At 44.1% G+C, this 27,997-nt stretch overlaps 2 protein-coding genes across 16 annotated transcripts in view; one reads left to right on the top strand and one right to left on the bottom strand.

Annotated features, from left to right (window-relative positions):
* Positions 1 to 852: 852 nt before the first annotated feature.
* The window catches only part of LOC117369142 (zinc finger protein OZF-like), a 57,899-nt gene continuing 30,754 nt past the window's right edge, over positions 853 to 27,997 (bottom strand). For 9 of the 15 annotated variants that reach the window (XM_033963191.1, XM_033963194.1, XM_033963195.1 and 6 more), the window contains 5 exons: positions 21,946 to 22,046; positions 19,465 to 19,543; positions 19,024 to 19,137; positions 9,422 to 9,553; positions 853 to 2,491 (listed from right to left, as the gene is read on the bottom strand). In XM_033963191.1, the coding sequence (XP_033819082.1) occupies positions 1,257 to 2,491; positions 9,422 to 9,553; positions 19,024 to 19,137; positions 19,465 to 19,543; positions 21,946 to 22,046 (1,661 nt within the window). In that variant the 3' untranslated portion in view covers positions 853 to 1,256. Of the gene's footprint in view, positions 2,492 to 9,421; positions 9,554 to 15,923; positions 16,101 to 19,023; positions 19,138 to 19,464; positions 19,579 to 21,945; positions 22,047 to 27,997 lie in introns of those variants that run through there. The other 6 variants (XM_033963198.1, XM_033963203.1, XM_033963197.1 and 3 more) reach the window with 4 other exon arrangements.
* The window catches only part of PSMC4 (proteasome 26S subunit, ATPase 4), a 133,375-nt gene continuing 110,093 nt past the window's right edge, over positions 4,716 to 27,997 (top strand). The window contains exon 1 of the mRNA XM_033963210.1: positions 4,716 to 4,739. Coding sequence (XP_033819101.1) covers positions 4,731 to 4,739 — 9 coding nt within the window. The 5' untranslated portion in view covers positions 4,716 to 4,730. The remainder of the gene's footprint in view (positions 4,740 to 27,997) is intronic.

Raw genomic sequence — 27,997 nt, forward strand, 5'->3', positions numbered from 1 at the left:
TACAAGTTGAAATAAAGAAGTAAATAAGAAAATAGGTAAATAAATGTGGGCGGGGAAGGGGTGTTGGTGGGGTGTGGGTGTGGTGTGGGTGGGGCAGGGCTATGGGGCCCAGTATACTTGTGTACTTAGGGACCCTCAAAGAATTAATTCTGCCCTGGCTGCATCCACAGTTCTGTGTGGGTTCCACTAAACATACAAAATCAAATTATGACAAAACAAGCAAATAGCGTATAAAATAAAACTCATAAAATTTGAATTCTACTACTGTTCTCACTAAACATTTTACAAAACATAGTAAACCAGAATTCTACCTACTATAAATGAATGAACTTACTTATATCTTGAAATAGTTCCTAGTCTATAAGAGAAAATTGCCTCCTATTCCACGGCTTTTAAATTTTTTCAGGAGTTTCTCATGAGGGATTTTGTTAAAAGCTATGTGAAAATCTAGTATATTAACTGGCTTACCTTTATCCACATGCTTATTCATGACCTCAAAATAAATTTTGCAAAATTTTGAAGTAAGACATATAGTAACTTGGTTTGCAAGTGTTTTGCAAGACAAGCAAAACATTTTATTAAATTTTAACTTGATATACAAGCAATGCCTTGCAATACAAGTACATACAGTATACACACATCACAACTGAGCTGATGGTTTTTCTCTCTCCGACGCTGCAGGAGTGTAGTGATTGTTTTAAACAAGCAAAGTCTTGCAATACGAGTACATACAGTATACACGTGTCACATCATCAGAATTGAGCCGATGGTTCTTCTCTCTTTGACGCTGCAGGAGTGTAGTGACTGTTCTAAATGAGCGAGGTCTTGCAATACGAGTACATACAATATTTTGTATTACAGTTTTTGGGTTGTGTCTGAATTTCCATTATTTCCTATGGGGAAATTCGCTTTGATATATGAGTGCTTTGGATTACAAGCATGCTTCTGGAATGAATTATGCTCGCAAACCAAGATTTTCTGTACTTTGGTTGAATCCATGTTGACCTTGTCCCATTTGGCCATGTTTGTCTATGTGTTCAGTAATTTTGTTCTTATACAGTACTCCGTTAAAGAACATTTTGTTGGGTTATATGCACAATGTGCTATGTACATCAGCAGTTGAGAAGGACCACTATGAAAGGACCACATTTATATTTTGTCATATTAGCCTGTGGCAATAGATCCCTGACATAAACACATACTGAAATATGGCTATGTCAATTTGTCTGTTCTTAATAAAACTGCATCTATATAACTCAACTCCTGTGGCCGTTTATTTTATCTATGGCTGTATCTGATTCTTTCTTCTCTATCTGTGATTGGCAGAGTGTGGTATTGTCTCCCATGTGAGTCATTTTATGCTGCTGCAAACTTAGTTTCCACCGGAAACATTTATCACATTCAGAACACTGAAATGGTTTGTGTTGTGTATGAATCACTTTATGCTTTTGCAGATTGCTTTTCTGACTGAAATATTTATCACATTCTGAGCACTTAAATGGTTTGTCTCCTGTATGAGTCATTTTATGCAATTCCAAGCTTAGTTTCCATCTGAAACATTTATCACATTCAGAACACTGAAATGGTTTGTGTTCTGTGTGTATCACTTTATGCTTTTGCAGATTGCTTTTCTGTCTGAAATATTTATCACACTCAGAACATTTAAATGGTTTGTCTCTCATGTGAATCATTTTATGTTGTTGCAAGTTGCCTTTCTGACGGAAACATTTGTCACATTCAGAACATTTGAATGGCTTGTGTCTCGTGTGAATCATTTTATGCAACTGCAGGTTGGATTTCCTTTTGAAACATTTATCACATTCAGAACATTTAAATGGTCTTATTCCTGTGTGGGCCATTTTATGTTGCTGCAGGTTGCCTTTCTGACTGAAACATTTATCACATTCAGAACATTTGAATGGTCTGAGTCCTGTATGAGCCATTTTATGCTGCTGCAGGTTGCTTTTCTGACTGAAACATTTATCACACTCAGAACATTTAAATGGTTTATCACCTGTATGACGATTCATTTCATGCAGTTGCAAGTTGGATTTCCGTTTGAAACTTTTATCACATTCAGAGCATTTAAATAGTTTTTCACAGTGGTTACTGTCTCCAAATTGGTTAGTTTTGTGTATACCTTGATAATCATGAACCTCAGTCCTAAACCTAGGTATGTGGTGCTCTACAAAATGTGAGTCTGTGGTACAGTTTTCCCAAGTATCAGTACTTTTAAAAGGTCTCATGCCTGTTTTGAGTCCTCCAGTTTGTAGAAGTTTTGGGCTGTAGTTAGAATTTCTTTCTTGTGTGTTTGATCTCTCTCCTCTTTGGGCTATTTCCTTTACTCTGGTTGGTATCATGCTACTGATATCTCCCTCACAGTCGGCTGAAGGATCCGGGTTGTCTCTGGAGAGGTCTTTGTGTTTCCATTCCTCTCTATGCTGCCCATCGCACGCTGTCATTCTTTTATTATTATTCCTAAATCCATCATCTGTTGGATAAAAATGAGAATATGATCTTTAATTTTACCACTATGGAGAAGGACATATTTAAAGACATATTTAAGGAACTCTACGCTCCAACAACTTTGCTGTTATTGCCCCTTCTCTGTGGAACTCATTGCTCACTTATCTCCGTTATGAATCTGATATAAAACAATTTAAAACAAAATTAAAAACATTTCTATTCCAAGATGCTTTTGGTTAAAATGCCCTTTTAAGGGCTAAGTTTATAATCAATTTTTAACCTTTTGTTATTTTTTATCCAACCTATCGTTTTACCCATCTATGTTTTACCTATTCTATATCAATTGTAGTTCTTCCCTATCATCCCATAATGTTGCTGTATGTCTGTGTAAGTCACCTGTTTTCCTTGTTTTTCACACGTCTCAATGTAATTTTATAATTTGTTTTTATGTAATTTTATTTTGTTAACCGCTTAGAAATTAGAATAAGCAGTCAAAAAAATATTTTAGTAAACTTGAAACTTGGCTAAGGTTCCAAATGACATATCACAGAAAATGGTATTGCTTGTACACAGAAAAAGCTGAACAATGGCAAATGAACAGAAGACAAATGACTGATCATATCCTGTTATTTCTGTACATCTCATCCCTACCTCCAATCTCTGCAATGATTTCCTTTACTCTAATTAAATTTATTAACCAAAATCTCTGCAATGCCTGGGATTCATTTGGAATCTGGGTCCCAGAAGATCAGACTTGTCAACTTAATGACTAAGAAATAAACTTAAAGTCAATATAAGATTTGCTCACCTATAGGGGTAATTTTGAAAAGGCCACTGAAATGTAGATGCTGGGATGCTGTGTGCTAAGCAAATTCTATAGCTGGTTTTAAGAAAGGTTTGGACAAGTTCCTGGAGGAAAAATCCATAGTCTATTATTGACAAGACAGGGGGAAACCACTGCTTGCCCTGGATTGGTAGCATGAAATATTGATACTCCTTGGGTTTTGGCCAGGTACTAATGACCTAGATTGGCTACCGTGAGAAGGAGCTACTGGGCTTGATGGACCATTGGTCTGACCCAGTAAGTAAGGCTATTCTTATGTTCTTATATATCAGCAATTACAATCATAATTCTTATTACAAAATTCTAGTTTAAGTTGGCACTTATGTACCAATATTTAGGCACCGATATATATGACCAGGACTATAAATGTCTAAGTTGCAAGCATAACTGACAGTATTCTAGAATTTTATGCATATTAAGTGTTAGGTACACTTTTGACTGGCCCATGCTCCTCTTCATGTATATTCCCTTGCAGTCATGTGCTTTAGTTTTTGTTCCCTAAGGGGCTCATTTTCAAAAAAGATAGACGGCCAAAAGAAAGCATAAACTGGCATCTGGACGTCTTACTAATCAAGGACATCTTACTAGTCAAAAAGTCCCAAGTGTGCATTTTCAAAACTGACTTTCCAGATGTCCAGAGAAGAGCGACTAAAATGGTTAAGGGGCTGGAGGAGTTGCCATAGAATTAGAGAAACTGGGCCTCTTCTCCCTTGAAAAGAGGAGAATGAGAGGGAACATGATTGAAACATTCAAGATAATGAAGGGAATAGACTTAGTAGATAAAGACAGGTTGTTCAACCTCTCCAAGGTAGATTGAATGAGAGGGCCCTCTCTAAAGTTAAAAGGGGATAGATTCCGTACAAACGTAAGGAAGTTCTTCTTCACCCAGAGAGAGGTAGAAAACTGGAATGCTCTTCTGGAGGCTGTTATAGGAGAAAACACCCTCCATAGATTCAAGACAAAGTTAGATAAGTTCTTGCTGAACCAGAACGTTGTGACAAACCTAGCACCCGTACTAGTTTTGCACCTAATAGGATCCTGTACAGAAGAGCTGACCAGGTTAATTCTGGTGATCAACTTGAGGCTGACCTCTCTTGCCTATATGATCAGAGCAGTAGTGATCTGGATCAGGGGTAGGCAGACTTGTAGCATTGGCATCCTGGCTATAAGTCAGCTAGACAGGCAGAGAGAAACTAGCTGAGCCTAGAAAACCCAGACAGAACAAGCAAGGAAAGCCTGCAGTAGCACCAAAGCCCATCCCCCTCTACAGGCTGAAGGGGATTGGCTGTGGGCTGATTAAAAGCAGGCTGAAGCAAACAGCAGGGGGAGGAGAGAGTGAGAGGCTGAGTCACTCCAGCAGCTCAGAGCAGTGTGAGAGCCTTGGGACAAGGAAGCAGTGGCTGATGTCCCAGATTGGCCCATGCAGGAGGTAGGAGAAAGCCTTCCCACTTCTACCTGTCTTTTTCCAGAGTTGTTGGAAGGAATGGAGGTGCAAGAATTTGGCTCCATTACTGAGGGTCAGGCACAGCCTATGGACATTAACTGAAAAGTGAGTAGCTGGAAAAACAGCCAGTGTTTGGGATTTTTTGGTTTCTCATTCTCTTTTGTGTGTTCTGCTCCTTTGACAAGGAAGCTAAACTGTATGTTTTCTGGGGAGAATACTTACCTGAAAGACTTACTATTGTGACCATAGAACGTTTTGAGCTAAAATATATGGAACTGTTTGAATGCTCTACAATGCTAATCCTCCCTGTGTGTGCTGTGGCTGGGCAGAGCAATCACAGAATTTCTCTCAGCTGTGCTGCTTAACTGAGACCATAGCTCAGGCACTCAGCAGCCTTAGCAAAAACGGTCTTGTGACAAGTTCAGGAGATTATGAACTGTTTGCTGTTCTAAGATATGATAGGAAGTCATGTGCTTGCTGTGAAAATCTCCTGCCTTTCTTGAACTCTGCTACAAGAAGTTTTGTTGGGGTTGTTGTTTTTTTTTGTTTCTGAAATGCCAAGCTGGTCTTTGTGCTGAGCCAGTGTACATAGTCTCAAGTGAGACAGATCAGTTTATTTGTTCTTTTGAGAAACTTTGAATCTTTATTTTTCCTACACTTTTGGAAACTGGATTCTATGAAGTGCTGCATGTGAGACCTGTATGCTTTATTCTTTATGACCATCACTTCAGTTGTTGGAAAAATAATGGAAGTTTTGCTGAAAGAAAGGATAGTGTACTTCCTTGAATCTAATGGGTTACAGGATCCGAGGCAACATGGCTTTACAAAAGGTAAATATTGCCAAACGAACCTAATTGAATTTTTTGATTGGGTGACCAGAAAGCTGGATCGAGGACATATGCTAGATGTAATTTACTTGGATTTCAGCAAAGCCTTTGATACAGTTCCTCATAGGAGGCTGTTGAACAAACTTGAAGGGCTGAAGTTGGGACCCAAAGTGGTGAACTGGGTCAGAAACTGGCTGTTGGACAGACGCAAGAGGGTGGTGGTTAATGGAAGTCGCTCAAAGGAAGGAAAGGTGAGTAGTGGAGTCCCTCAGGGATCGGTGCTGGGGCCAATCCTGTTCAATAAGTTTGTGAGCGACATTGCTGAAGGGTTAGAAGGAAAAGTGTGCCTTTTTGCAGATGATACCAAGATTTGTAACAGAGTAGACACCGAAGAGGGAGTGGAAAATATGAAAAAGGATCTGCAAAAGTTAGAGGAATGGTCTAATGCCTGGCAACTAAAATTCAATGCAAAGAAATGCAGAGTAATGCATTTGGGGATTAATAATAGGAAGGAACCGTATATGCTGGGAGGAGAGAAGCTGATATGCACGGACGGGGAGAGGGACCTTGGGGTGATAGTGTCCGAAGATCTAAAGGTGAAAAAACAGTGTGATAAGGCAGTGGCTGCTGCCAGAAGGATGCTGGGCTGTATAAAGAGAGGCGTAGTCAGTAGAAGGGAGAAGGTGTTGATGCCCCTGTACAGGTCATTGGTAAGGCCCCACTTGGAGTATTGTGTTCAATTTTGGAGACCATATCTGGCGAAGGACATAAGAAGACTTGAGGCGGTCCAGAGGAGGGCAACGAAAATGATAGGAGGCTTGCGCCTGAAGACGTATGAGGAGAGACTGGAAGCCCTGAATATGTATACCCTAGAGGAAAGGAGAGACAGGGGAGATATGATTCAGACATTCAAATACTTGAAGGGTATTAATGTAGAACAAAATCTTTTTCAGAGAAAGGAAAATGGTAAAACCAGAGGACATAATTTGAGGTTGAGGGGTGGTAGATTCAAAGGCAATGTTAGGAAATTCTACTTTACGGAGAGGATAGTGGATGCCTGGAATGCGCTCCCGAGAGAGGTGGTGGAGAGTAAAACTGTGACTGAGTTCAAAGAAGCTTGGGATGAACACAGAGGATTTAGAATCAGAAAATAATATTAAATATTGAACTAAGGCCAGTACTGGGCAGACTTGCATGGTCTGTGTCTGTATATGGCCATTTGGTGGAGGATGGGCTGGGGAGGGCTTCAATGGCTGGAAGGGTGTAGATGGGCTGGAGTAAGTCTTAACAGAGATTTCGGTAGTTGGAACCCAAGCACAGTACTGGGTAAAGCTTTGGATTCTTGCCCAGAAATAGCTAAGAAGAAAAAATAAAAAATTTAAATTGAATCAGGTTGGGCAGACTGGATGGACCATTTGGGTCTTTATCTGCCGTCATCTACTATGTTACTATGTAAGAATGGAATAAACTATTATCATGTTTTTGAAAGAACTCTAACCAGACTTTGTCTTGTGTTGATTGGTGAAAGCTCATATTTACCCTTTACTCTCAGGCCTAGGCAGTTGCCTAGGGTGCAGTTAAAGACCTGAGGATATCCTTGGTGGTAGGGAACACCCCAGAGCATAGTTTTGTTACAAGTCCACTCCACTCTGAGGGGTGCTTGTGACAATGTACGCAGGTAAGGCTAGACTCACTGCGTACTGGGCACTGGTCTTTGACCTAAGGGCCGCCGCTGGAGCGGATTGCTGGGCACAATGGACTACTGGTCTGACCCAGCAGCGGCAATTCTTATGTTCTTATGTTGGCTTGTAGGACACAAACTGGATTCCTGGGAGGCAGTCCTGAGTAAGGAGCTGAAAACATTGTTTGTTTGAGGCTCCCTACAAGCTGTCTAGTGACCATAGGAAAATAACCCACTAGTCCAGGAATAGAGGTGTTCATTAGGGAATGTTGGTACACTGTTCTAACATAGTAACATAGTAGATGACGGCAGATTAAGACCCGAATGGTCCATCCAGTCTGGCCAACCTGATTCAATTTAAATTTTTTATTTTATTTTATTTTATTTTTTTTCTTCTTAGCTATTTCTGGGCGAGAATCCAAAGCTTTACCCGGTACTATGCTTGGGTTCCAACTGATGAAATCTCTGTTAAGACTTACTCCAGCCCATCTACACCCTCCCAGCCATTGAAGTCCTCCCCTGCCCATCCTCCTCCAAACGACCATGCACAGACACAGACCGTACAAGTCTGCCCAGTAACTGGCCTAGTTCAATATTTAATATTATTTTCTGATTCCCATATTCATGGGCAAAAAAATCAAATGCCCAAACTATATCCGTTTATGTTATATCCAGCCCCGTCTTCAGAAATCCATATACAGTTATAAGGATCTGGATGTAAATATGTTTGGGTATAAATCTAACCCACACTGGATCTTCAAGGACGCCCGAGGATTTCCCATATTCATGGGAGCAGGCTTGTGTTGAAGTATGCATTTTAACATTGCTTTAACATACCTGTAACAGGTTATTGTAACTGTACCTTTAAGAATGAGCTTCTTAGCTCCCTCTGCTGATGCCTTCTAGTGATTGCTGAACTCTAGCATACTGGGCTGGTAGACTCTGTTATTCTCTACTGCTCTGTCTGTGAATGAACAGAATTTAGCTCTCTCTGTTTTAGCAACGCCATAGCTTGTAGAGAACATGGTCCGACACTGCTAATCACTAAAACTCACAGCATAATCCTCAACAAGCAGCTGAATTACCCCTCCCAGTCCCTGAGGCAGGGAATTACATTGGTAGAGGGTGGACATTGACAAGAGCCACAATCCTGAACAAGCAACAAACTGTTGGTTCATTTTCTTTTGCTTTAAGTTTGTATTAAATAAGATTTCATAATGTTCTGAGACTGCAATGCAGAAAGGATTGAAATAATGATATCCCCAAGGAGAGTTAGAATAAGCACATTCATAAATGTGTCAAAGGATGGTTAGTGCAGTGGACTTTGATCTTAATGAACTGGGTTAAATTCCCATGGCTGCTCCTTGTGACCCCGAACAAGTCACTTTAACACTCAATGGCCCCAGGCACAAAAACAGATTGTGAGCCCACTAGGGATAGAGAAAGTACATGCATTCAATTTGTACAGCACTGTGTACGTCTAGTAGCACTATAGAAATGATTAATAGTAGTAGTTATTTTGAAAGAATAAATAAAAAAAAAAGTTTAATGAAAGAGGACTGGCATCTTACAGTAGTGCTGAGAGGTCAGAAGTAGTGAGAAATGGAAAGAAGATTATAAAATCTCACGGGAGATTAGAGATATAGTAGTCCTTTTACTAAGGTGCAGTAGCCGTTCTAGCGCGCGTCAAATGCTAACGTGTGCAAACGCGTCTATAGGATTTAATGAATGCGTATTTTAGCATGTGCTAAAATGGCTACCACACCTTAGTAAAAGGACCCCCATAATGTGATACAAGAAGATGAAGGGAAGTGACAGAGACATGGAAATAAAGAAGCAAAAAGGGTGAGAAAGATAAATCTCATAAGAGGAAGAGCAAAGTCTGGAGAGGGAAGAGAAGATTTTTCTTTTGGCAAGAAAGTAAGGTTGTCACAGAATTGGACAGGGAAACGAATGAAAGAAAAAATCAAAGAGAATGGGAGAAGAAAGATATAAAAGACAATGATCTAAAAATAAAAGGAAAATGGTAGAAATTTAAAAAAGAGAGAACAATGTATCTATACAAAGATCAGATGTCAGGAGTCTCGATGCTTCATTTATGCTGTCTGGTTCAGAATATTTGGACCGACTATTAGTAAATTCAGTCCAAGCTACATCACCTGTTTTATGCAGTTCTTCACATGTTCCCATGTTGGGCAAGTTTCCTCTTTCGTCAGATCCCTGGGGCTCAATCCTGGATCCCTCTTCTTTAAACCGGATTAAAATATCAGGTTTGATATTGTGGAAGCCTGCTATAGAAAACAAAGATACAATTGGATTAATTTATAAAGTTGCCTATTAGCATACTTTTTAAAACACTGACCACAATGTTTTAAAAATACATAATTCAGAGGCATCATAAAAATAGTCAGCAACACTGAATATCTATATTCATCACTGATTAGGGAGGAAATGATGTCACAGGGCAGGATGATTGGCTAAGAGAATAGTTCTGTCTGGGCTTGGAAAATTAAGAAGATAAGCCTGTGCTGAATTTGTCTAGTTTTGCCGGGATACTGCTGCTGACAGAATGTACACGAGCAAGAAACTGGATAAATTTTGTGATGGTGCAGATTGTAGCAAGCAGCAGAAAGCTGACATAACCGCCGCTTTGGACATGCACAGGAAAATGGCAGCAGACACTTCTGAATCAAAAATCAAGGAACATGGGCAGCAAGACAGTCCTATACTGGAGATTACAAAACAGGAGGTTGTTGGGTAGGTTAAAGAACTGAAATCAGAGATGGTGGCGGCTCGCCAGGATATGCAGGCTGCTTTGGCAGATATTCGTTTGAAGGTGGATATCCTGGGAGTCCAAATTGTTCAAAGAGATTTCTTGGAAAGAATTGAAAATAACTATATTCAAGATCTGGTGTGGACTACACTTCAAAAACAGTGATCCTTCAGGGAAGTGACTCAATTTTTGCTATTCCCATTAGCTATTTGGATTGGTAAAATCAAGAAGAGTCAAGATGATGGAGGAAACCTGGACAGCCCTCAAGGATTTGGGATGCAATAATTTACTCAGATTCCCATCCCATCCAGTGGAGAAAAGTAAGTCCAGACTTGACTCAGCTTGGCACCAGTAGTGGGGTCTCAAAGGAAGCAGTCAAAATCAGTGGAGTGAGGATCTTCCTTGTCTATATATTCAGAGTGCGCCTTGGCCCCTCAAACCTTCCTCCTGCCATGCTGAACTAATGATGACTGCTAATTTTATAATACATATCGCTAAAACCTGCCGCTTCTTCCTCTATATTACCAAAATCCAACCCTTCCTCTCTGAGCACACTACCAAAACACTTATCCATGCCCTCATCACCTCACGCTTAGACTACTGCAACTTTCCACTCTCAGGCCTTCCACTTAGCCATCTCGCTCCCCTCCAATCCGTCCAGAATTCACATGACTCATATTCCAGGAGAGCTGCTTTACTCACGTTACTCCTCTCCTAAAGTCACTTCATTGGTTTCCCATCCATTTCCGAATACAATTCAAACTCCTCTTACTGACATACAAATGCACTCACTCAACTGCCCCTCACTATTTTGTTTGCTTGCCTTCCCCTATGATTCCCCCCACTCCTACCCCGGTGAGCTCTGCTCAGCTGGTAAGTCCCTCCTATCTGTGCCCTTCTTTTCAACTGCCAACTCCAAACTCTGTCCTTTCTGCCCTGCTGCATCATATGCTTAGAACAAGCTGCCTGAATCTCTACAGCGAGCTCCGTCTCTGGCAATGCTCAAGTCCTGTTTAAAAGCCCACCTCTTTGAGAGTGCTTTTGACTCCTAACTCCTCTCACCTTGGGTTCTGCATCACCTACCCTCTATTTCATGTCTGTCTGTCTAAGTTAGATTGTAAGCTCTTCCGAGAAGAGACCATCTATAAATGTCAAAATGTACAGCGTTGCGTATGCCTTTCAGCACTTTATAAGTGATAAGTAGTAGTAGTAATTCCAACCTTAATAATGGGTGGCTTAGATGGGAGGAGCAGGACTGACTTAACTTATTGAGCAGATGAGACTCTGGCTCAACTTGCTCCCATCTGCCCTTCCACATTGCAGTTCTTCAATCTTCAGGCTGCCAGTAGCATCAGCAAAGTGAGCCTGTTGCCTTCAGCCTGCCCCAAAAGCTTTCTCTATGTAGCATCCTACCTACACTGGAATAGGAAGTCATAGCAGAGAGAAGGCTTCTGGTGCAGACTAAAGAAAGCAGGCCCACCTTGCTGACACTGTTGCAGCCGAAAGATTGAACAACTGCAGCATGGAGGGTGCAGATAGGGAAGAGCCATACCTGTCTCCAAGGGGTGTGGAGAATTGGGAGAGGCCATGCCTTGCTACCACAATACAAGACCCACTGGGAGGGGTTGCTGGATGGGGATAAAAAGCACTTGCAGGGAGAGGGAAAGGAGTGTGCCCATGCCCCCACCCTAGTGGTAGAGTTGGTTGGAAGGAGAGAGAAAGAAGCACCCATGGCTGGAAGATAGGAAGAGATGCTACCATGGGGTGCTTTGGGGGAATAGAGGGCAAAGTGGGAGAAAGAGGCAGATGCTGGAATAGAGGGTGGGGGTGGGGAGATTGAGAAAATGGTGGATCCTGGGAGGGGTGAGAGAAAGCGAAATGCAGTACCAAGGACACCAGAGAGAAATTGGTACTGAGGTGGGGTACAGGAGAAAGGGGAAAGAAGTAAAAGACGCTAGATGGGGAGGGGAGGTAACATGGGGACAGAGAAAGGGATAGGAATACAGAGGGCAGATACTTAATATAAGCAGAATAAGCAATAGTGATGCCCCAGAGGAGAGATACTGCACAGGACAGAAAGAGACACAGAGGTTTCCCGTCAATAGGTTTATTTAAGTTTATTAGGATCTTATATACCGCCTATCAAGGTTATCTAAGCGGTTTTTACAATCAGGTACTCAAGCATTTTTCCCTCTCTGTCCCGGTGGGCTCACAATCTATCTAACGTACCTGGGGCTATGGAGGATTAAGTGACTTGCCCAGGGTCACAAGGAGCAGCGCGGGGTTTGAACCCACAACCCCAGGGTGCTGAGGCTGTAGATCCAACCACTGCGCCACACACTCCTTGTGTTGATGGAAATCAGCAATTGCACTGAGATGGATTCTAATAGATGTAGATTTAAGGCCAGAGTGAAATAAGTGCAGTAGATATTCCAAAACTGTAGACATGGATGTAGATATTGGTTGCAAATGACGAGTAGTACACCAAGCAGAAAATCTAGTCCATTTCTGGTTGTAATACTTCCTAGTGGACAGCTTCCTGGAAGCCTCTAGAATGTCCTGTACAGATTGAGAGAACTGTAAAGAGGCAGTCAGGTGGAGAGGAACCATACAGTTAAGTGAAGAGACTTCAGGTTGGGATGAAGTAGAGATCCTTGACTCTGTGTAAGCAGAGAGGGAAATACTGGTAGAAGTAGAGGCTCCCTGGTGCTGAGTTCAAGAAGAAGGGAGTACCATGGTTGTCTGGGCCACTAACGAGCTATCAGAATCATGGTGGCATGTTCCCTCTTGAGTTTGACTAGAGTCCTGAGAATCAGAGGAAACGGAGGGAAGGCACAGAGAAACTGCTTCGTCCAATTCAGAAGGAAAGCGTAGGGCTCGAGGCGCAGAGGAGAGTATATCCTGGAGCAAAATCGAGGCAACTTTTGGGGGATGAAAAGAGGTCTATCTGAGGAGTCCCCCATTGAGCAAAACCTTGATGTAGAGGGGAGGAATTGAGTGCCCATTCGTGAGGTTGGAGAAAGCGACTCAATTTGTCTGCCAGACAGTTTTGCTGACCTTGAATGTAGACAGCTCTGAGGAAGATATTATGAGGCACTGCCCAATTCCAAAGCTTCAGAGCTTCCTGACACAGAGAGAGAGAGCCTATGCCTCCCTGTTTGTTGACATAGTACATGGCGACTTGGTTGTCTGTTCGGATGAGGACTACCTGGTCGTGAAGATAGCGTAGCGGCGGCCCGCTGTGGACTCCGCCCCCCCTGCCGGTACATGCTATATAAAAACAAGCACTTTGCGGCGCACGCTAATTGTCACCTCAGATCAGACGTGGCGACCCGCTGAATTTAAGCATATTACTAAGCGGAGGAAAAGAAACTAACCAGGATTCCCTCAGTAACGGCGAGTGAAGAGGGAAGAGCCCAGCGCCGAATCCCCACCCATGCGGAGGGCGCGGGAAATGTGGCGTATGGAAGACCGCCTCCCCGGCGCCGCTCGGGGGCCCGAGTCCTTCTGATCGAGGCCCAGCCCGCGGACGGTGTTAGGCCGGTAGCGGCCCCCGGCGCGCCGGGTCCGGGTCTTCTCGGAGTCGGGTTGTTTGGGAATGCAGCCCAAAGCGGGTGGTAAACTCCATCTAAGGCTAAATACCGGCACGAGACCGATAGCGGACAAGTACCGTAAGGGAAAGTTGAAAAGAACTTTGAAGAGAGAGTTCAAGAGGGCGTGAAACCGTTAAGAGGTAAACGGGTGGGGTCCGTGCGGTCCGCCCGGAGGATTCAACCCGGCGGGCTACCCGACGGGCAGCGACCGGCCGCCACCGGGGTTTCAGGTGCCATCCCTCCCGCCCCTCCCCCCCGCCTCGCGGCGGTCAAAAAGGGGGGGGTCGGCGGCGGGGGACGCCCCCCGGGTGGCTCCGGCCCCCGCAGGGCGCATTTCCTCCGGCCACGGTGCACCGCGACCGGCTCCGGGTCGGCTGGGAAGGCCGGCGGGGAAGGTGGCTCGCCGCCCTTAAAAAGCGGCGCGTGTTAGAGCCCCCCGGCAGCAGCTTCGCCGTTTTACCCGAGGCCGAGGGAGACGATTAAAGTTTTGATCAGACTTTTGATACACCCTGAGGCAGCAAGTTAGTGAAACGCTGGCCATCGTCGGTGTACCGATCAATGAGATAAGTAGAAAGTTTTTTTTCTTCTATCAAGCATAGACAGCCCTGCTTACAGTTTTTTCATTTGGGAGTACAACGGAGGTTTTTGCCAGTGAGGTTATCACCCGACCACCTTTATCCACCATTGTGGTGGTGGGAGGGCCTTTATCTGAGGCTTTTCCTCCAGTTCAATCTGAACTTTCTCCTTGGAACTGAAGCAGCACTGCCTACATTCTTTATATGACATTACCATATCTTTATTCTTATTTCCCAAAGAGGCCACTAGCCACCATGGTTTTTAAAAAGTAGGCCTGAGTAGGGTAGAAGGGCAGAGCTGTTAAGAAGCCCAAGGGTAAGAATGGGTTTTCTGTCAGAGGGGAAGCAGGCTGGCAGGCGAAGATGGACTTCTTGTGGTAGTGGGAACATGGCTATTGTTTCAGTTTCTGCCAAAAATGCACAGGATTTCAGGTCAATTTGGTGCCGAATCTGAAATCAAACTTCAGTCAGTCTCTATTCTAGGTAGGATCATTAGCAGGACTGGGACAGACCAGGGCACCAGTTGCCTACATACTGCTGCTGAAGGACAGCTACCAGAAAGATTAACAAGATGACCCTGTGATATAATGTTGGCATGTTAACTTGCCACAATATCATTAATTTTCTCAGAACCAAATGGCTATGACTAAGCAGGCAGGAGAAAGCAGGGGATTCAGAGAATCCTTGGGACAGAGGGGAGAGACAAAGGAGAGAGAAATTTTGTGCAATTTATGGCAGGCCACTTACCACTTTCCCTATCTTCATCCCCACCCCCAGTCTCCTCAAACAAGTGAATTACTGGCTGCCTATACACTAGATATCAGCCAGCACACACATAATTTCCAAATAACCAATCTGATAATCCACCTTTCCCATGTCTCCTTATCCCTTCACTGTGCTCCAACCTCCCCTATTCTGATTGTCCTCATATTACACCCCGCTTTTAATTGCCCATCCTTTTCTGATCCTCCATAACGCCCCTCGCTCAGCTACTCCTGCCCCTCCAAACGTCTCCCTTTTGCATTCCACTCCATTCTCCCCCTCCCCCCCCCCCACATCCAAAACCCCTGGGGCCGTCTTTTAGAGACCCAGAGATGAAGGTGCAGAAATGGAAAGGGAACTGTTCTGGTCTTGTCCCATAGATACCAGCATAGGTGCCAATATTTCAAAATTATTTGAGATGCCAAACACAGAAAGTACCACTTCCTGGACCCAGTGAAGAAGCTTGCTCAGTATTAATGCTCAGTACCCACTGAACCCACAGAGCTGGCTCCTATGAGTACCAAGGATTTCCCTTGGGTAAGTCCCAAGGATAAAAGGGAGAGGCTTGAGAAGGTCCAGGGGGGTATGGGAAGTGGTGGGTTTATTGAATATGGGCAGATTTAGGTGAGGGACGGAAGAGATTTGGGACTAGGGGATAGCATGCTATGGGGATCACAGGTGATTGAAAAGGAGGGGAAATATGGAGTGGTGAGGAAAATGGACACATCCCTTTATGAAGGTCCCAGCTGAATATCATAATTTCTGATGGCAAACTCTTCACCAGTCATGCTCAGAAATTCAATGCTGGTACCCACATATGGCTCAGTACTGAATACCCAGTTTGAGCAGCGTTTTTAAAAAATGCTGGGAGGTTACCTACAAGCAGCTGGAACTACTGAGGGACTATTTTCTACCCTTTGGGGACCCAGCGTATCTGCAAACCGAATTAATTACATACCGGTGAACTGTGGAGCCGTCTCCCGAACAGGCACCTGTGGGGACGTCGGGACCGCGTCATCAGGGTCCTTGCCTCTATCCTTAAGACACGCTGTTGCTGTTTTCCCCATTGGAGGTTACCTACAAGCGGCTGGAACTACTGAGGGACTGTTTTCTACCTTTTGGGGACCCAGCGTATCTGCAAACCAAATTAATTACATACCGGTGAACTGTGGAGCCGTCTCCCAAACAGGCACCTGTGGGGACATCGGGACCGCATCATCAGGGTCCTTGCCTCTATCCTTAAGACACGCTGTGGCATGGCCGCAGGGCGTGGCCAAAGGGGCATGCCCAAAGGGGCACGCCAGGCCCCTTGGGAGCCCCTTATGAGCCACATGGAGCCAAGTGGAATTAAATTGAAGAGACTGGTATATTGGTAAATATTGTTCCTGGTTCCTTATTCAATTCTTTTGTTAAATTTCCTTTTGTTCAAATATGGGAAAAAGGAAAGCGAAACTTAAAAGTTCGACCCCAGTCTTAATGGGTCCGATTGACTGCCACTTATTACCGGTTAATGTTAACCCTGCGTCAACATCAGGGGCATCTCTCAGTCCCTTGGATAGAACTCCTCCACTCCCTCCGGTAACTTCTTCTGAGGTTAACCCACCGGGAAGACCTAATGAGTCTCCTGATGAATCCCAGCAGGGGACGACATCGGCTCTGAATTATGGACCGATGCCTAAAGTTATCTCCTTTCAAGAGGAGGCCCTTACCCTGCGTGAGACTCATGAGGCTCCTCAAGAAATATCCTTAAAAGATCTTTGATTGATTAATGTACGAGTAGAGGGATTGTTGAAATCAGTAGCCATTTAGAATTTAAATTCTCTCAAGAAGTTATTCAGAAGTTAGAGAGTAATGATTCTAATGTGAAGATGTTAGATAAACATCTTGTAAAAACTGAATCTCACATAACATCTTTGCAAACATTTTCTGTATCAGTTGTTAAGGATTCCCATGTAATCCATTCAAGATTTGAAATGTTTGAAAATTTTCTTAGAGTTAAGAATCTGCGTTTAGTTAATTTTCCAAGGACTCATTTATTAACACCTGAAATTTTATTAAGGAAATTCTTTAAGGAAATCCTTGGTTTATCTAACACAGATTCATTACCTATATCTACATGTTACTATATTCCACAAAAAAAAGAAAATTACTACTGAAGCAGGGCTAGAAGAACTTGTCTCCACAGAATTTAATCTTACTGGTTTTTTGGAAGACTCTCAAGATACTATTTCAACTCGAGCAACATTACTGATAAAATGCTTAAATGAGTCGGATAAAACACTGATTTTAAAAGCTTATTTTCAGAATTAAAATAAGTTCTGTGGAGACAATGTTCTAGTATTTCCAGATGTTGCCAAGGCAACACAGTTTAAAAGGAAAGCTTTTTTGGCATTAAAATCTCGAGTCTTGGCAATTTAAGCACCTTTTTTCTTAAAGTTTCCCTGTAAATGTTTAATTAAATTTCAGGATAAAGATTATATTTTTTGGGATTCCTTACAACTTGAACAATTTTTATTAGTACAAGAATCTCATAGATCAAACTGATAATTACTGATTTTCATTTGGAGTTAATTGGAAATACCTGCATAAATGATAAAGAAAAAGTAAAAATTTATTTGGAAGAATAATAATTAGTTTTATTATTACTATGTGGAAGTTCTTTAAATATTGATTATTTAATAGTTGTGTGAAAGATGGTAACCTCTCTAAATGTGGGCTAAATGGTAGTATTGAAGTTTGGAAAGTGATGTTTATCATAATTTTATTTCTGTTAAGTTTCCATCTCTTTGCTTTTGTGTAATGAAATAATTTTGAAAATTATAAAAAAAAAAAAAAAAAAAATGTTGACCACTGCCAATTGAATATCAGGGGCTTATGTTTATCTTACATCATTTACTAAGTTATTGATGCATTAATTCAGGCACTGAATCAGCCATCACCCTTAGCAACTGATCATTCATACAATTGCTCTCTCTCTCTCTCTGCCTGTCTTTTCTGCTCCAACATTAGCCACACAGTCTTTGCACCAATTGCACGTTACTATTTGCTGTTCAGCACAGTAAGTGCAGAAACTTACCATCTTTGGAGCAGAGGAGTAACCTAGTGCTTAGTGTAATGGGCTGAGATCTTGGAGAACTGAATTTGATCCCCATCTCCTTATGACTCTGAGCAAGTCACTTAACCTTTCGTTGCCTCTGGGCAAGTCACTTAACCTTCCACTGCCTCAAGTACAACACCTAGATTGGGAGCCCAATTAGGGATAGAGAAAAGTACTTCCATACAATAATTGTAAACTGCTTTTGACTATACAAAAGAAAGGCCCCTTATTTTAGTAAAAGGTCTACTTTGTAACATTTGATTATTTTGATGTTCCATCACCTGTATGAATTTTTTTTTCACTGAATTAGTTTTAATTTTTAATGCTAGTATCTGTCATTTTTAATGTTAGTATCTGTCACTTTCTTCTCTTAAGTCTTTCTCTTTTTTGTTTCCCACTCTCCCTTTTTCTGCCTCTTACTGCGAGTAAGTATTTGCCGCAACAATGCTACCCTATCCCTCATGTTCTATCCCCTCCCCACTTTCTCCTTCTTTACTAAATTATGTAACTTCTCCCCTCCTTCCCTTATTTTCCTCACCTTCCAGTTTGTCTAGTCTATGTCATTTACGTTCACTTTATTTTACAACATTTTTAACCTCTACAAAACATTGTTAACCGGCCAGACATTTACTTGATGGTCGGGATATTAAAAACTAATAAACTTGGAACACCCTCTTCTACAAAGCCGCACTAGTGGCTGCCGTGCGGCAACAGCCCCGAAGCCCTTGGCTCTATTGGCTTCGGGACTGTTACTGCGCGGCTTTGTAGAAGAGGGGGTTGATTTTTGTTGATATTTTAATGTATTTTATCTTCTTGATGTGGTTGTTATTGTATTTATTTTACTGTACTTGTTGGATATTCTTTGTATTTATGTTCTAAGTACTATCAATTGTTTGAAGAACATAAGGCTGTTTTATTAATATGAATAATAAATAAATTAAAACATGAATTTTACCCTTACCTGTTACAGGAGGGTGAATTTGTTCAGATGTCTCTGATTCAGGCTGATCCATGAAGGGGAGATCTTTCTCTTGTTTAATGTTCAGTGAGAACACAGACGTTACAATCGGAAGGTCTATGAAGAGAAAACAAAAATGTCTAGAAGGATTCACTAAGGGCTCCTTTGACTAAGATGCGCTAGCGTTTTTAGGCACGCAGGAAATTACCACGCGCTACACCGTGAGCTATGCTTCTAGAACTAACGCCAGCTCCAAGCTGGCGTTAAGGTCTAGCGCGCGCTATTCCACATGTTAAAGCCCTAACACGGCTTAGTAAAAGGAGTCCTAAGGGCCTGTAATATTATATAAGAAATCAATTTCAAATTTTCTCATCTTTAATGTCAATGATATACCTGCTGTTATCTAAAAATGCAAAGCTCTTTAATTCTAAAACATTTACTTACTCATGCTGGAGTCATTCATGTTTTCTTTTTCCTCTGATTCATAATGTTGTGTGAAATATTTCTCATCTTCTTTTTTAATCTTGAATATAACATCAGGATTAAGAATTGAATAGCCTGGCAATAGCAAATTGGAAAATTCATTTTAAATGATAAATTGTAGAATCTCCTGGGGGTTCCCCTCTTTTTTGTTCTGATGGGGCGGTGTGCAAGTGTACACATGCAGTTGTATATTTTCATGACAAAACTTAGTGAGAAGAGACAGCTGCATACTTTCACTTGACTGAGATTAAACCTCAGAGGGTTTCTTGTAGTGTCAATTCTCTTGGAAGATTAGGTTTATACTTTCAATAATTTTTTTTCTGTTAGTCCTTATAGGATACCATACACAAGGGGGCTCATAATAATAATAATAAAAAGTCTACAAAGTGGCCTAAATGGGTACTTGGACAATCAAAAAGCCTGATCATCCAAATCCCCATAATCGAAGCAGATTTTAGACATATCTAAAACCAGCTTAGGCTTTTCCCCTGCCTCTAAGCTCAAAGAGCGAAAAGAGGCATTTTTAGAGGAGGGGAAAGTGCGGGAGGTGGGCCGACTTATACATAGGCGTGCAGCAGGTATAACCAAAAGTTTTAGACAGGTTGCCTAGTCGGCACTTATACGTTTTGACTTAGACCAAGTCATAACAGATATAAGTGCCGAAAAAGGGGCTGCTGAGCTGATCGCGGCTGCCGCAATGAGCTCAGCACCCCCCGCAACCTGACCACCCCCCACCGCAACCATCGTGGCAGGAGAGATGGCTCATCTGCCCTGCTGCGATGGAGATTGGCCACCCCCACTGAACCGCAGCACTTTGGGGTGAGGATCGTGATCCTCACCCCAAAGTGCTGCGGTCGAGGGGGTGGGGTGGCCGATCGCCATCGCAGCAGGAGAGATGCCCAATCTCTCCTGCCGCAATCCACCCCCACTGACAAGAGCAGGGCAGGAGGGAGCTCAACCCCTCCTGCCCCGCCGAAACCCCCACCCGCGACAAAATCAGGGCAGGAGGAAGCCCAACTCCTCCTGCCCCACCGAAACCCCCTATCCCCCACCTCTACTAAGATATGGGCAGGAGCGATCCCAGGCCATCCTGCCCTCGACGCACCTCTCCCCCACGATTGCCCCCCTGAACCCCCGATCGGCCCCCCTGACCCTCTCACCTGGCGACCCATACCCCCGACACCCCCCTGTACCTTAACAAAGTTGGATGGACGGATGGGTCCCAAGCCCATCCATCCAGCAGGCCTTCCATCCTCAGAATGGCGGGCCTTAAGGCCTGATTGGCCCAGGCGCCTCAAGCCCCGCCCACAGGAGGGGCCTTAAGCGCCTGGGCCAACTGGAATTGGCCCAGTTGCCTTAGACCCCTCTTGTGGGCGGGGCTTGAGGCACCTGGGCCAATCAGGCCTTAAGGACCGCCATTCTGAGGATGGCGGGCCTACCGGACGGACGGGCTTGGTACCCGTCCATCCAGCCAAATTTGTTAAGGTACAGGGGGATGTCGGGGGGTGCGGGGTAGGGGTCACCAGGTGGGAAGGTTGAAGGGCCGATTGTGGGTTTGGGGGGCAATCGTGGGGGGTGTCAAAGATAGGATGGCCTGGGATCCCTCCTGCCCATATTTTAGTGGGGGTGGGGGGTAGGGAGTTTTTGCGAGGTAGGAGTTGGGCTCCCTCCTGCCCCAATCTTGTCGTGGGTGCGGATGGGGGTTTCGGCGAGGCATGAGGGGTTGGGCTCCCTTCTGCCACGGTCTTGTCGGGTCTTGGGTCGCCAGGGCAAAAGGGGTTGGCTCCCTCCTGCCCGATCCAATCGGGGGGGGAGTGGATCATGGCAGGAGAGATTGGCTATCTCTCCTGCCATGATCGTTGCTGGGGGGGGGGATGGATTCTGTATCCGGTGTTCTTTTTGACTGGCCCCTCCTTCGCCTAAAAGCTCTTGTGTTGGGCGTTTGGGACTTAGGCTTTTTTTTGGTTGATTATATGTTGTTAGTGTAGACGTAGTGGTGGTCTGGGCATTTAAACAGCTGAACATAGAGCCAGGCCATTATCCAAAAAAAAAAACCTCTTTTTGGATGGTTTTTTTTGAGAATGGACATTTTCCCTGCTTCTACTTTCAGCGTTTAGGGCCTAGGCCAACAGGGGACTTAGATGTTTTTTTAAATTATGCCCCTCCACGTGTTCAGTCCCAAACCACAATCCAGGAGTTGCAAAAATCCACAAACTTTTCTAAGTACATGCTTCACCCCCTTAGCCTGAGAGCTAGCAAACATATTCAGTTGAGTCCCAAAGTCAAGCAACATACCTAAACAAATCCATGACAAAGGGGTATGGGGGAGGATCCCCAGCAACATAAGTAATTCTTGAACTAGTTTGCTCTGCAAAATATGAACAAGCGATAAACAGGCACAAAGGCAACTTAGAAAACATTGAGGAACAATGTAAAACTAACCTGCTTTGTGCAATGAGCACCCCAAGAAAGGTCTTCGGTAATGCGCATAGTCACAGATAATGCACCACAGGATCTCTCAACTTGCTGGAAAGTGTTCAACCCTGTAAGGAGAATCAGCAAGGCAGAAAGAAGCAAGCTATTCCAAACAACTGAGTGTACACAGAGAGGGTGGGTCGTATGGAATCCTACAGGGACTAACAGAAAGAAGATTATCAAAAGTATAAACCTAATCTTCCATTGTTATGTCCCTTCCATACAATAGGTGACGTACCAAAGAAATGGTAACATTTAGGGAGGGACAGAAGAGCCTGCTCTCAACACCAAAGTTCCAAAAGTAGTAGCAGAATGAGCCACCACCTCCATTCGGCATAACCATGTAAAAGTATGAAGAGAGGACCTAGTAGCCACCCTGCAAAGTTCATCAGGATGAAATGCAAGAGACACTGCCAACGTTGCAGACACACTTCCAGACAAGTGGGCGTTAAGCAAAATCAGCGGCTGCTTGCAACAGACAATAGAAAACGCAGAAATGACCATTCAAATCTGTAGAGTGATCAAAGCCTTGGCCAACGGCCAACCCCAGCATGGCGCAGCAGTCAGGAAAAATAGGCAATCAGACAGCCAGGAATCATTAGTCCTATCCAAACAGTGGAGAAGGACTATCCTGACAGCCAACTTGCACAAGATCCGATCCTTTCGCTCCGAGTCTGCAGAAAGAAATGCAGACAAATGAACTTCCTGGTTGACATGGAAAGCAGAAACCACCTTTGTCAGAAAGGAAGGAACGCGTAGTATGGAGAAAGCTCCCATGTGTGGAATATGTACCGAAGAGCCTAAAAACACTGTGCCAAAACAATGGCAACCAGAAAGACAGTCATGACTGTCAGATTCAGAAGAGACCAGAAAAAAAGCGAGGCAGTAAAGATCTCCGCCCTCCCCCAGCCGGCTCGATGGTCTTCAGAGTTTAGTTATTCTGGTTCCTGAGGAAGGGAGTTTTTGTTCCCGAAACCATGCCTAGTTGACCTATTTTTCCTGTGGATCTTCTTGCTTTCGGGAGACCGTTTCACCACCTATTTCCAGCTAAGTCGGCGCTTTTGATTCTTGTGGGAGTTGTTCTTGGGGGAGGTTCTCTAAGAGACTGTTGATTGACCTCACTTGTGTGTGTTGCTTTGTGCTTTATTTTTTGCACTCTTTGCACTTATTGATTTATATCACACACTTTGGAAGTGCCCCATGATGGTGTGAGGGCAGGGACTGGTTGTCCTTGTCTCATGATGTGAGCGTAGGAGTATTGCTCCCTTCGCTGCTTTATCACACTGAGGGCACTCCTTCACTAAATTAAATTAAATTAAATTATATTATATTAATTACTCTTTGGAGTTTCACTGTTTGTGTGTTCACAAGTGTTTGGTCAGTGAGCAGTCTCTTTGAGGACCGATTGATCTTTACTGCCTCGCTTTTTTTCTGGTCGCTTTTTTTTTTTTTTTCTGGTATCTTGTTAAGTTTCTTTGGCAGGCCTTTTGGAGTTCATTTTTGTTTTAGATTCAGAAGAGAAGCATCCTTCAGTGGTTCGAATGGGGCCTCTGCAGAATGATGTTAAGAGTCCAAGAAGGGAAAGTAAGATGCAAGGGAATGCAAGGGAAGTTGCAAACGAAGTGCTCCTTTCAGAAACCTGGGCACAGGTAGATGATCAGAAAGTAAACTAGTGCCTCTGGGTGCTCTAAAACATGAAAGGCCTGCAACCTGAACTGTAAAGGAGGACACTACTAAACCTTTTTCTAGGCCTGCCTGAAGAAAAAAACCAGGACCATCGAAAAGGAAGCCATTTCAGGCTTCTTGTGATTCATAGCAAGTCACTGTTGAAAAGCCATCCAGGCTTTGGCCAAAGATGCCATAGGAGAGGGTTTCATTGAGCGCAAAAAAGGAAAGATAACATAGAAACATAGAAACATAGAAATAGACGGCAGATAAGGGCCCACGGCCCATCTAGTCTGCCCACCTTAATGTCCCTCCCCTACCTTTGCCCTGTGAATAGATCCCATGTGCCGATCCCATTTGGCCTTAAAATCAGGCACGCTGCTGGCCTCAATCACCTGTAGTGGAAGACTATTCCAGCGATCAACCACTCTTTCAGTGAAAAAGAATTTCCTGGTGTCACCTCGTAGTTTCCCGCCCCTGATTTTCAACGGATGCCCTCTTGTTGTCGTGGGACCCTTGAAAAAGAAGATATCTTCCTCCGCCTCGATGCGGCCCGTAAGATACTTGAACGTCTCGATCATGTCCCCCCTCTCTCTGCGCTCCTCGAGCGAGTATAGCTGTAATTTGTCAAGCCGTTTTTCGTATGGTAGATCCTTGAGTCCCGAGACCATCCGGGTGGCCATTCTTTGCACCGACTCCAGTCTCAGCACATCCTTGCGATAATGCGGCCTCCAGAATTGCACACAGTATTCCAGGTGGGGCCTCACCATGGATCTATACAATGGCATAATGACTTCCGCCTTACGACTGACGAAACCCCTTCGTATGCAGCCCATGATTTGTCTTGCCTTGGACGAAGCCTGCTCCACTTGATTGGCAGACTTCATGTCCTCACTGACGATTACCCCCAAGTCTCGTTCTGCTACCGTTTTTGCTAGGATCTCGCCATTAAGGGTATAAGACTTGCATGGATTCTGTCTGCCCAGGTGCATAACTTTGCATTTTTTGGCATTGAAGTTGAGTTGCCATGTCCTAGACCATCGCTCCAGTAGGAGTAGGTCGTGCATCATGTTGTCGGGCACTGAATCTTCGTCTGTTGTGCATTTGCCCACTACATTACTCAGTTTGGCGTCATCGGCGAATAATGTTATTTTACCTCTAAGCCCTTCTGCCAAGTCTCTTATAAAGATGTTGAATAGGATTGGGCCCAAGACTGAGCCCTGTGGTACTCCACTAATCACCTCCGTCATTTCGGAGGGGGTGCCGTTCACCACCACCCTTTGGAGCCTACCTCCAAGCCAGCTCCCAACCCATTTTGTCAATGTGTCACCTAATCCTATAGAACTCATCTTGCTCAGTAACCTGCGGTGTGGTACGCTATCGAATGCTTTGCTAAAGTCCAGGTACACGATGTCCAGGGATTCCCCAATATCCAGCTTCCCCGTTACCCAGTCAAAGAAGCTGATCAGGTTGGATTGGCAGGATCTCCCCTTAGTAAATCCATGTTGTCGGGGATCCCGTAGATTCTCCTCATCCAGGATCTTATCTGAAAAACCACACCATCAAAGCTGAGTGTTCAAGAGCCATGCCACAAGACCAAAACACTGTGTTCTCCATGGGCATCGGCCCCTGACTGAGAAGATATCAATGAAGAGGGAGCCGGAGATTCTTGCCCCACTAAAGATAGACGAGATCCGCACACCAAGGACGATAAGACCAGTCTGAAGCTACTAGAATCACAAAGCCAGGATGGCATTGCTAACTGGTGGAGGACCTGACCAACCAGAGGTCACATCATACAGGAGCTTGTGAGCTGACCAGGGCCGAACCAAGGTATCCGGCCCTAGCTTCCTTGTTGTTCGTCGACTGAAAAAGTGCCTGGCCTTCGAGTTCTCTGCCAAACCCAACAAAGCCATCTGCGGCTGACCCCACCACTGTACGATCAAACGGAATGCCTCCTGTGAGAGGGACCATGCTCCTGGGTCCAGGATCTATCGGCTGAGAAAGTCTGCCTGAACATTGTTGACTCTGAAGACATGGGCCGCTGAGAAAGACAGATGTGCTTCCACTCAATGGAACACATATGATCCTTCTGGCCCAAGAGAGAGAGCGCACTTGAACCCCCTTGCGAGGTACATACACCACAGCTATTGCGTCGTCAAAGAACTCGCAATGTTGTTCCTTTCAGAAGGGGCTGGAGAGCGAGTAGCATCAGCCAAATTGCCAGAAGCTCCAGATGACTGATCAACCAATGTTTTGGACCAGGAGTCCATTGCCTCTGAATGCAGCAGTCCCAGCAGTGAGCCCGCAATCAAACAGGCTGGCATCCATCATAAAAGTCATCCACTCAGAAATCTGAAGAAGCCAGCCCTGGCAGAGAGTCTCCCCCCTGAAGCCACTAGCTCAAGCTGCTGCTAGCTGGCACTGTCCAGGGGAGTGGCATCTGAAGGGGAAAACTCTGCGGAGACCACCGAAATAGGAGGGACTCCTGTAAAGGGTGCATGGCGCTCTGGCCTAGGGGATTGCCTCCAAGGAGGCTGCTAGACACCCCAGAACCTGCAGATAAAACCAGGCCAAGGGAGCCGAATGGTCAAGGAGAATTTTGATCTGTTGCCGAAGGTTCTGATTGCATGCTTCGAGAAGAAATACCTGAAACTGTCTGGAGACAAAGAGAAGGCCCAGAAACTCCAGGGACTGGGAAGATTCCAAACATCTCTTACTGAACTTGCCAATGCCTGCAACAGAGACACTACCATCTCCACCGCACTTTCGTACTCCTGACAAGACGGAGCCCGGATCAACCAGTTGTCCCAGGAAGGGTGGACTTGGATCCCCTGCCGGCGGAAAGCCACCATAGCTACCTTCACTTTGAAAGTGCGGAGTGCTATCATGAGGCAAATTGGAAATGCTGTTGCAGAACATGGAAAACGCAGAAACTGATGATGTTCCAGGTGGATTGAAATATGGAGGAAAACCTCTGAGATCCAAGGACACTAGACACTCTCCTAGAGAGACAGCAGCTATTACCGTGTACGCCATTGCTATTTGGGAAAGAAAGGAATTAGTAAGAAGCAGGTGACCGACTTTAGACCCAGAATAGGTCTCCAATCTTCTGAGCCTTTCTGTTACAAGAGGGCTCCCAAACAGGAAGCTTTGCCATAGATGCAACAGACTGAAAAAGACTCAAAGTGCCCGCTGGCAGCGTCAAACGAGTGGGGTCTGACGATTACGCTTTTCAGAGGAGCCAAATAAAATCCAGTGAAAAGGCCCAACCCGAAACCATGGTAATATAGTAACATAGTAGATGACGGCAGATAAAGACCCGAATGGTCCATCCTGTCTACCCAACCTGATTCAATTTAAATTTTTTTTTTATTTTTTCTTCTTAGTTATTTCTGGGCAAGAATCCAAAGCTCTACCCGGTACTGTGCTTGGGTTCCAACTGCCGAAATATCTGTTAAAACCTACTCCATCCCATCTAAACCCTCCCAGCCATTGAAGCCCTCTCCAGACCATCCTCCCCCAAACGATCATATACAGACACAGACCGTGCAAGTCTGCCCAGTACTGGCCTTAGCAGCATGCAAAAAGAGTCCCTAGACTTGGAACGCAGGCATTTTGTGCCAAACTCCAGGATGGCCTATGGGTGAGATTTTCTTTGGAAGACATGGACCCAGCCTGCTCCCCAGCCCAAAATTACTCAGAAAAGACGAAGTCCGAAGCCCCTCTGCCAGCGCGCTACAGCATGTGGTACACAATCACTGATCCAGCGCCAATCCAGCACATTCAATGTCCACATTCAACAGATTAGAGGCTGGGGAGTCTATCCCAAATCGAGTGGTTTTTGAGGCAGAAAAAAGTTAGAAAAAAAGATTGTTTTTAAAATCCAAGGTGGCCACAGTCACAAATTTGCACTAACAGCAAAAATAAACAAAAACAGAAAATAAAAAATAGTGATTTGGGGTATGGGGAAGTGGGGGACCCTCAGAAACTGTGAAAAACGACTTCAAAATTGTTTTACCAGTCACCCCCGAAATTCCCATAGGAAATAATGGAGTGTTATAGTTTCATAGTTTATTAAAAATTTGATTAAACAATTATCATAATATTCAAAGTGTTGTACAATTAAAAAGCTAAAATATAAAATGGGGGAATAAACAACAGATAGTAGACAGAATCTTCATACAATCAGACATACTTGATTCGAAAGGGCAATTGTAAACAAGAGGAAAAAAGGGAGAACTACAATTTATAAGTATCTAAAACCAGCTTAGGCCTTTCCCCGGCCTCTAAACGCATAGAGCAAAAAGAGGCGTTTTTAGAGGAGGGGAAAGGGCGGGAGGTGGGCCGACCT

Source organism: Geotrypetes seraphini, chromosome 11 (genome assembly GCF_902459505.1).
Source record: "Geotrypetes seraphini chromosome 11, aGeoSer1.1, whole genome shotgun sequence".
NCBI lineage: Eukaryota > Metazoa > Chordata > Amphibia > Gymnophiona > Dermophiidae > Geotrypetes > Geotrypetes seraphini.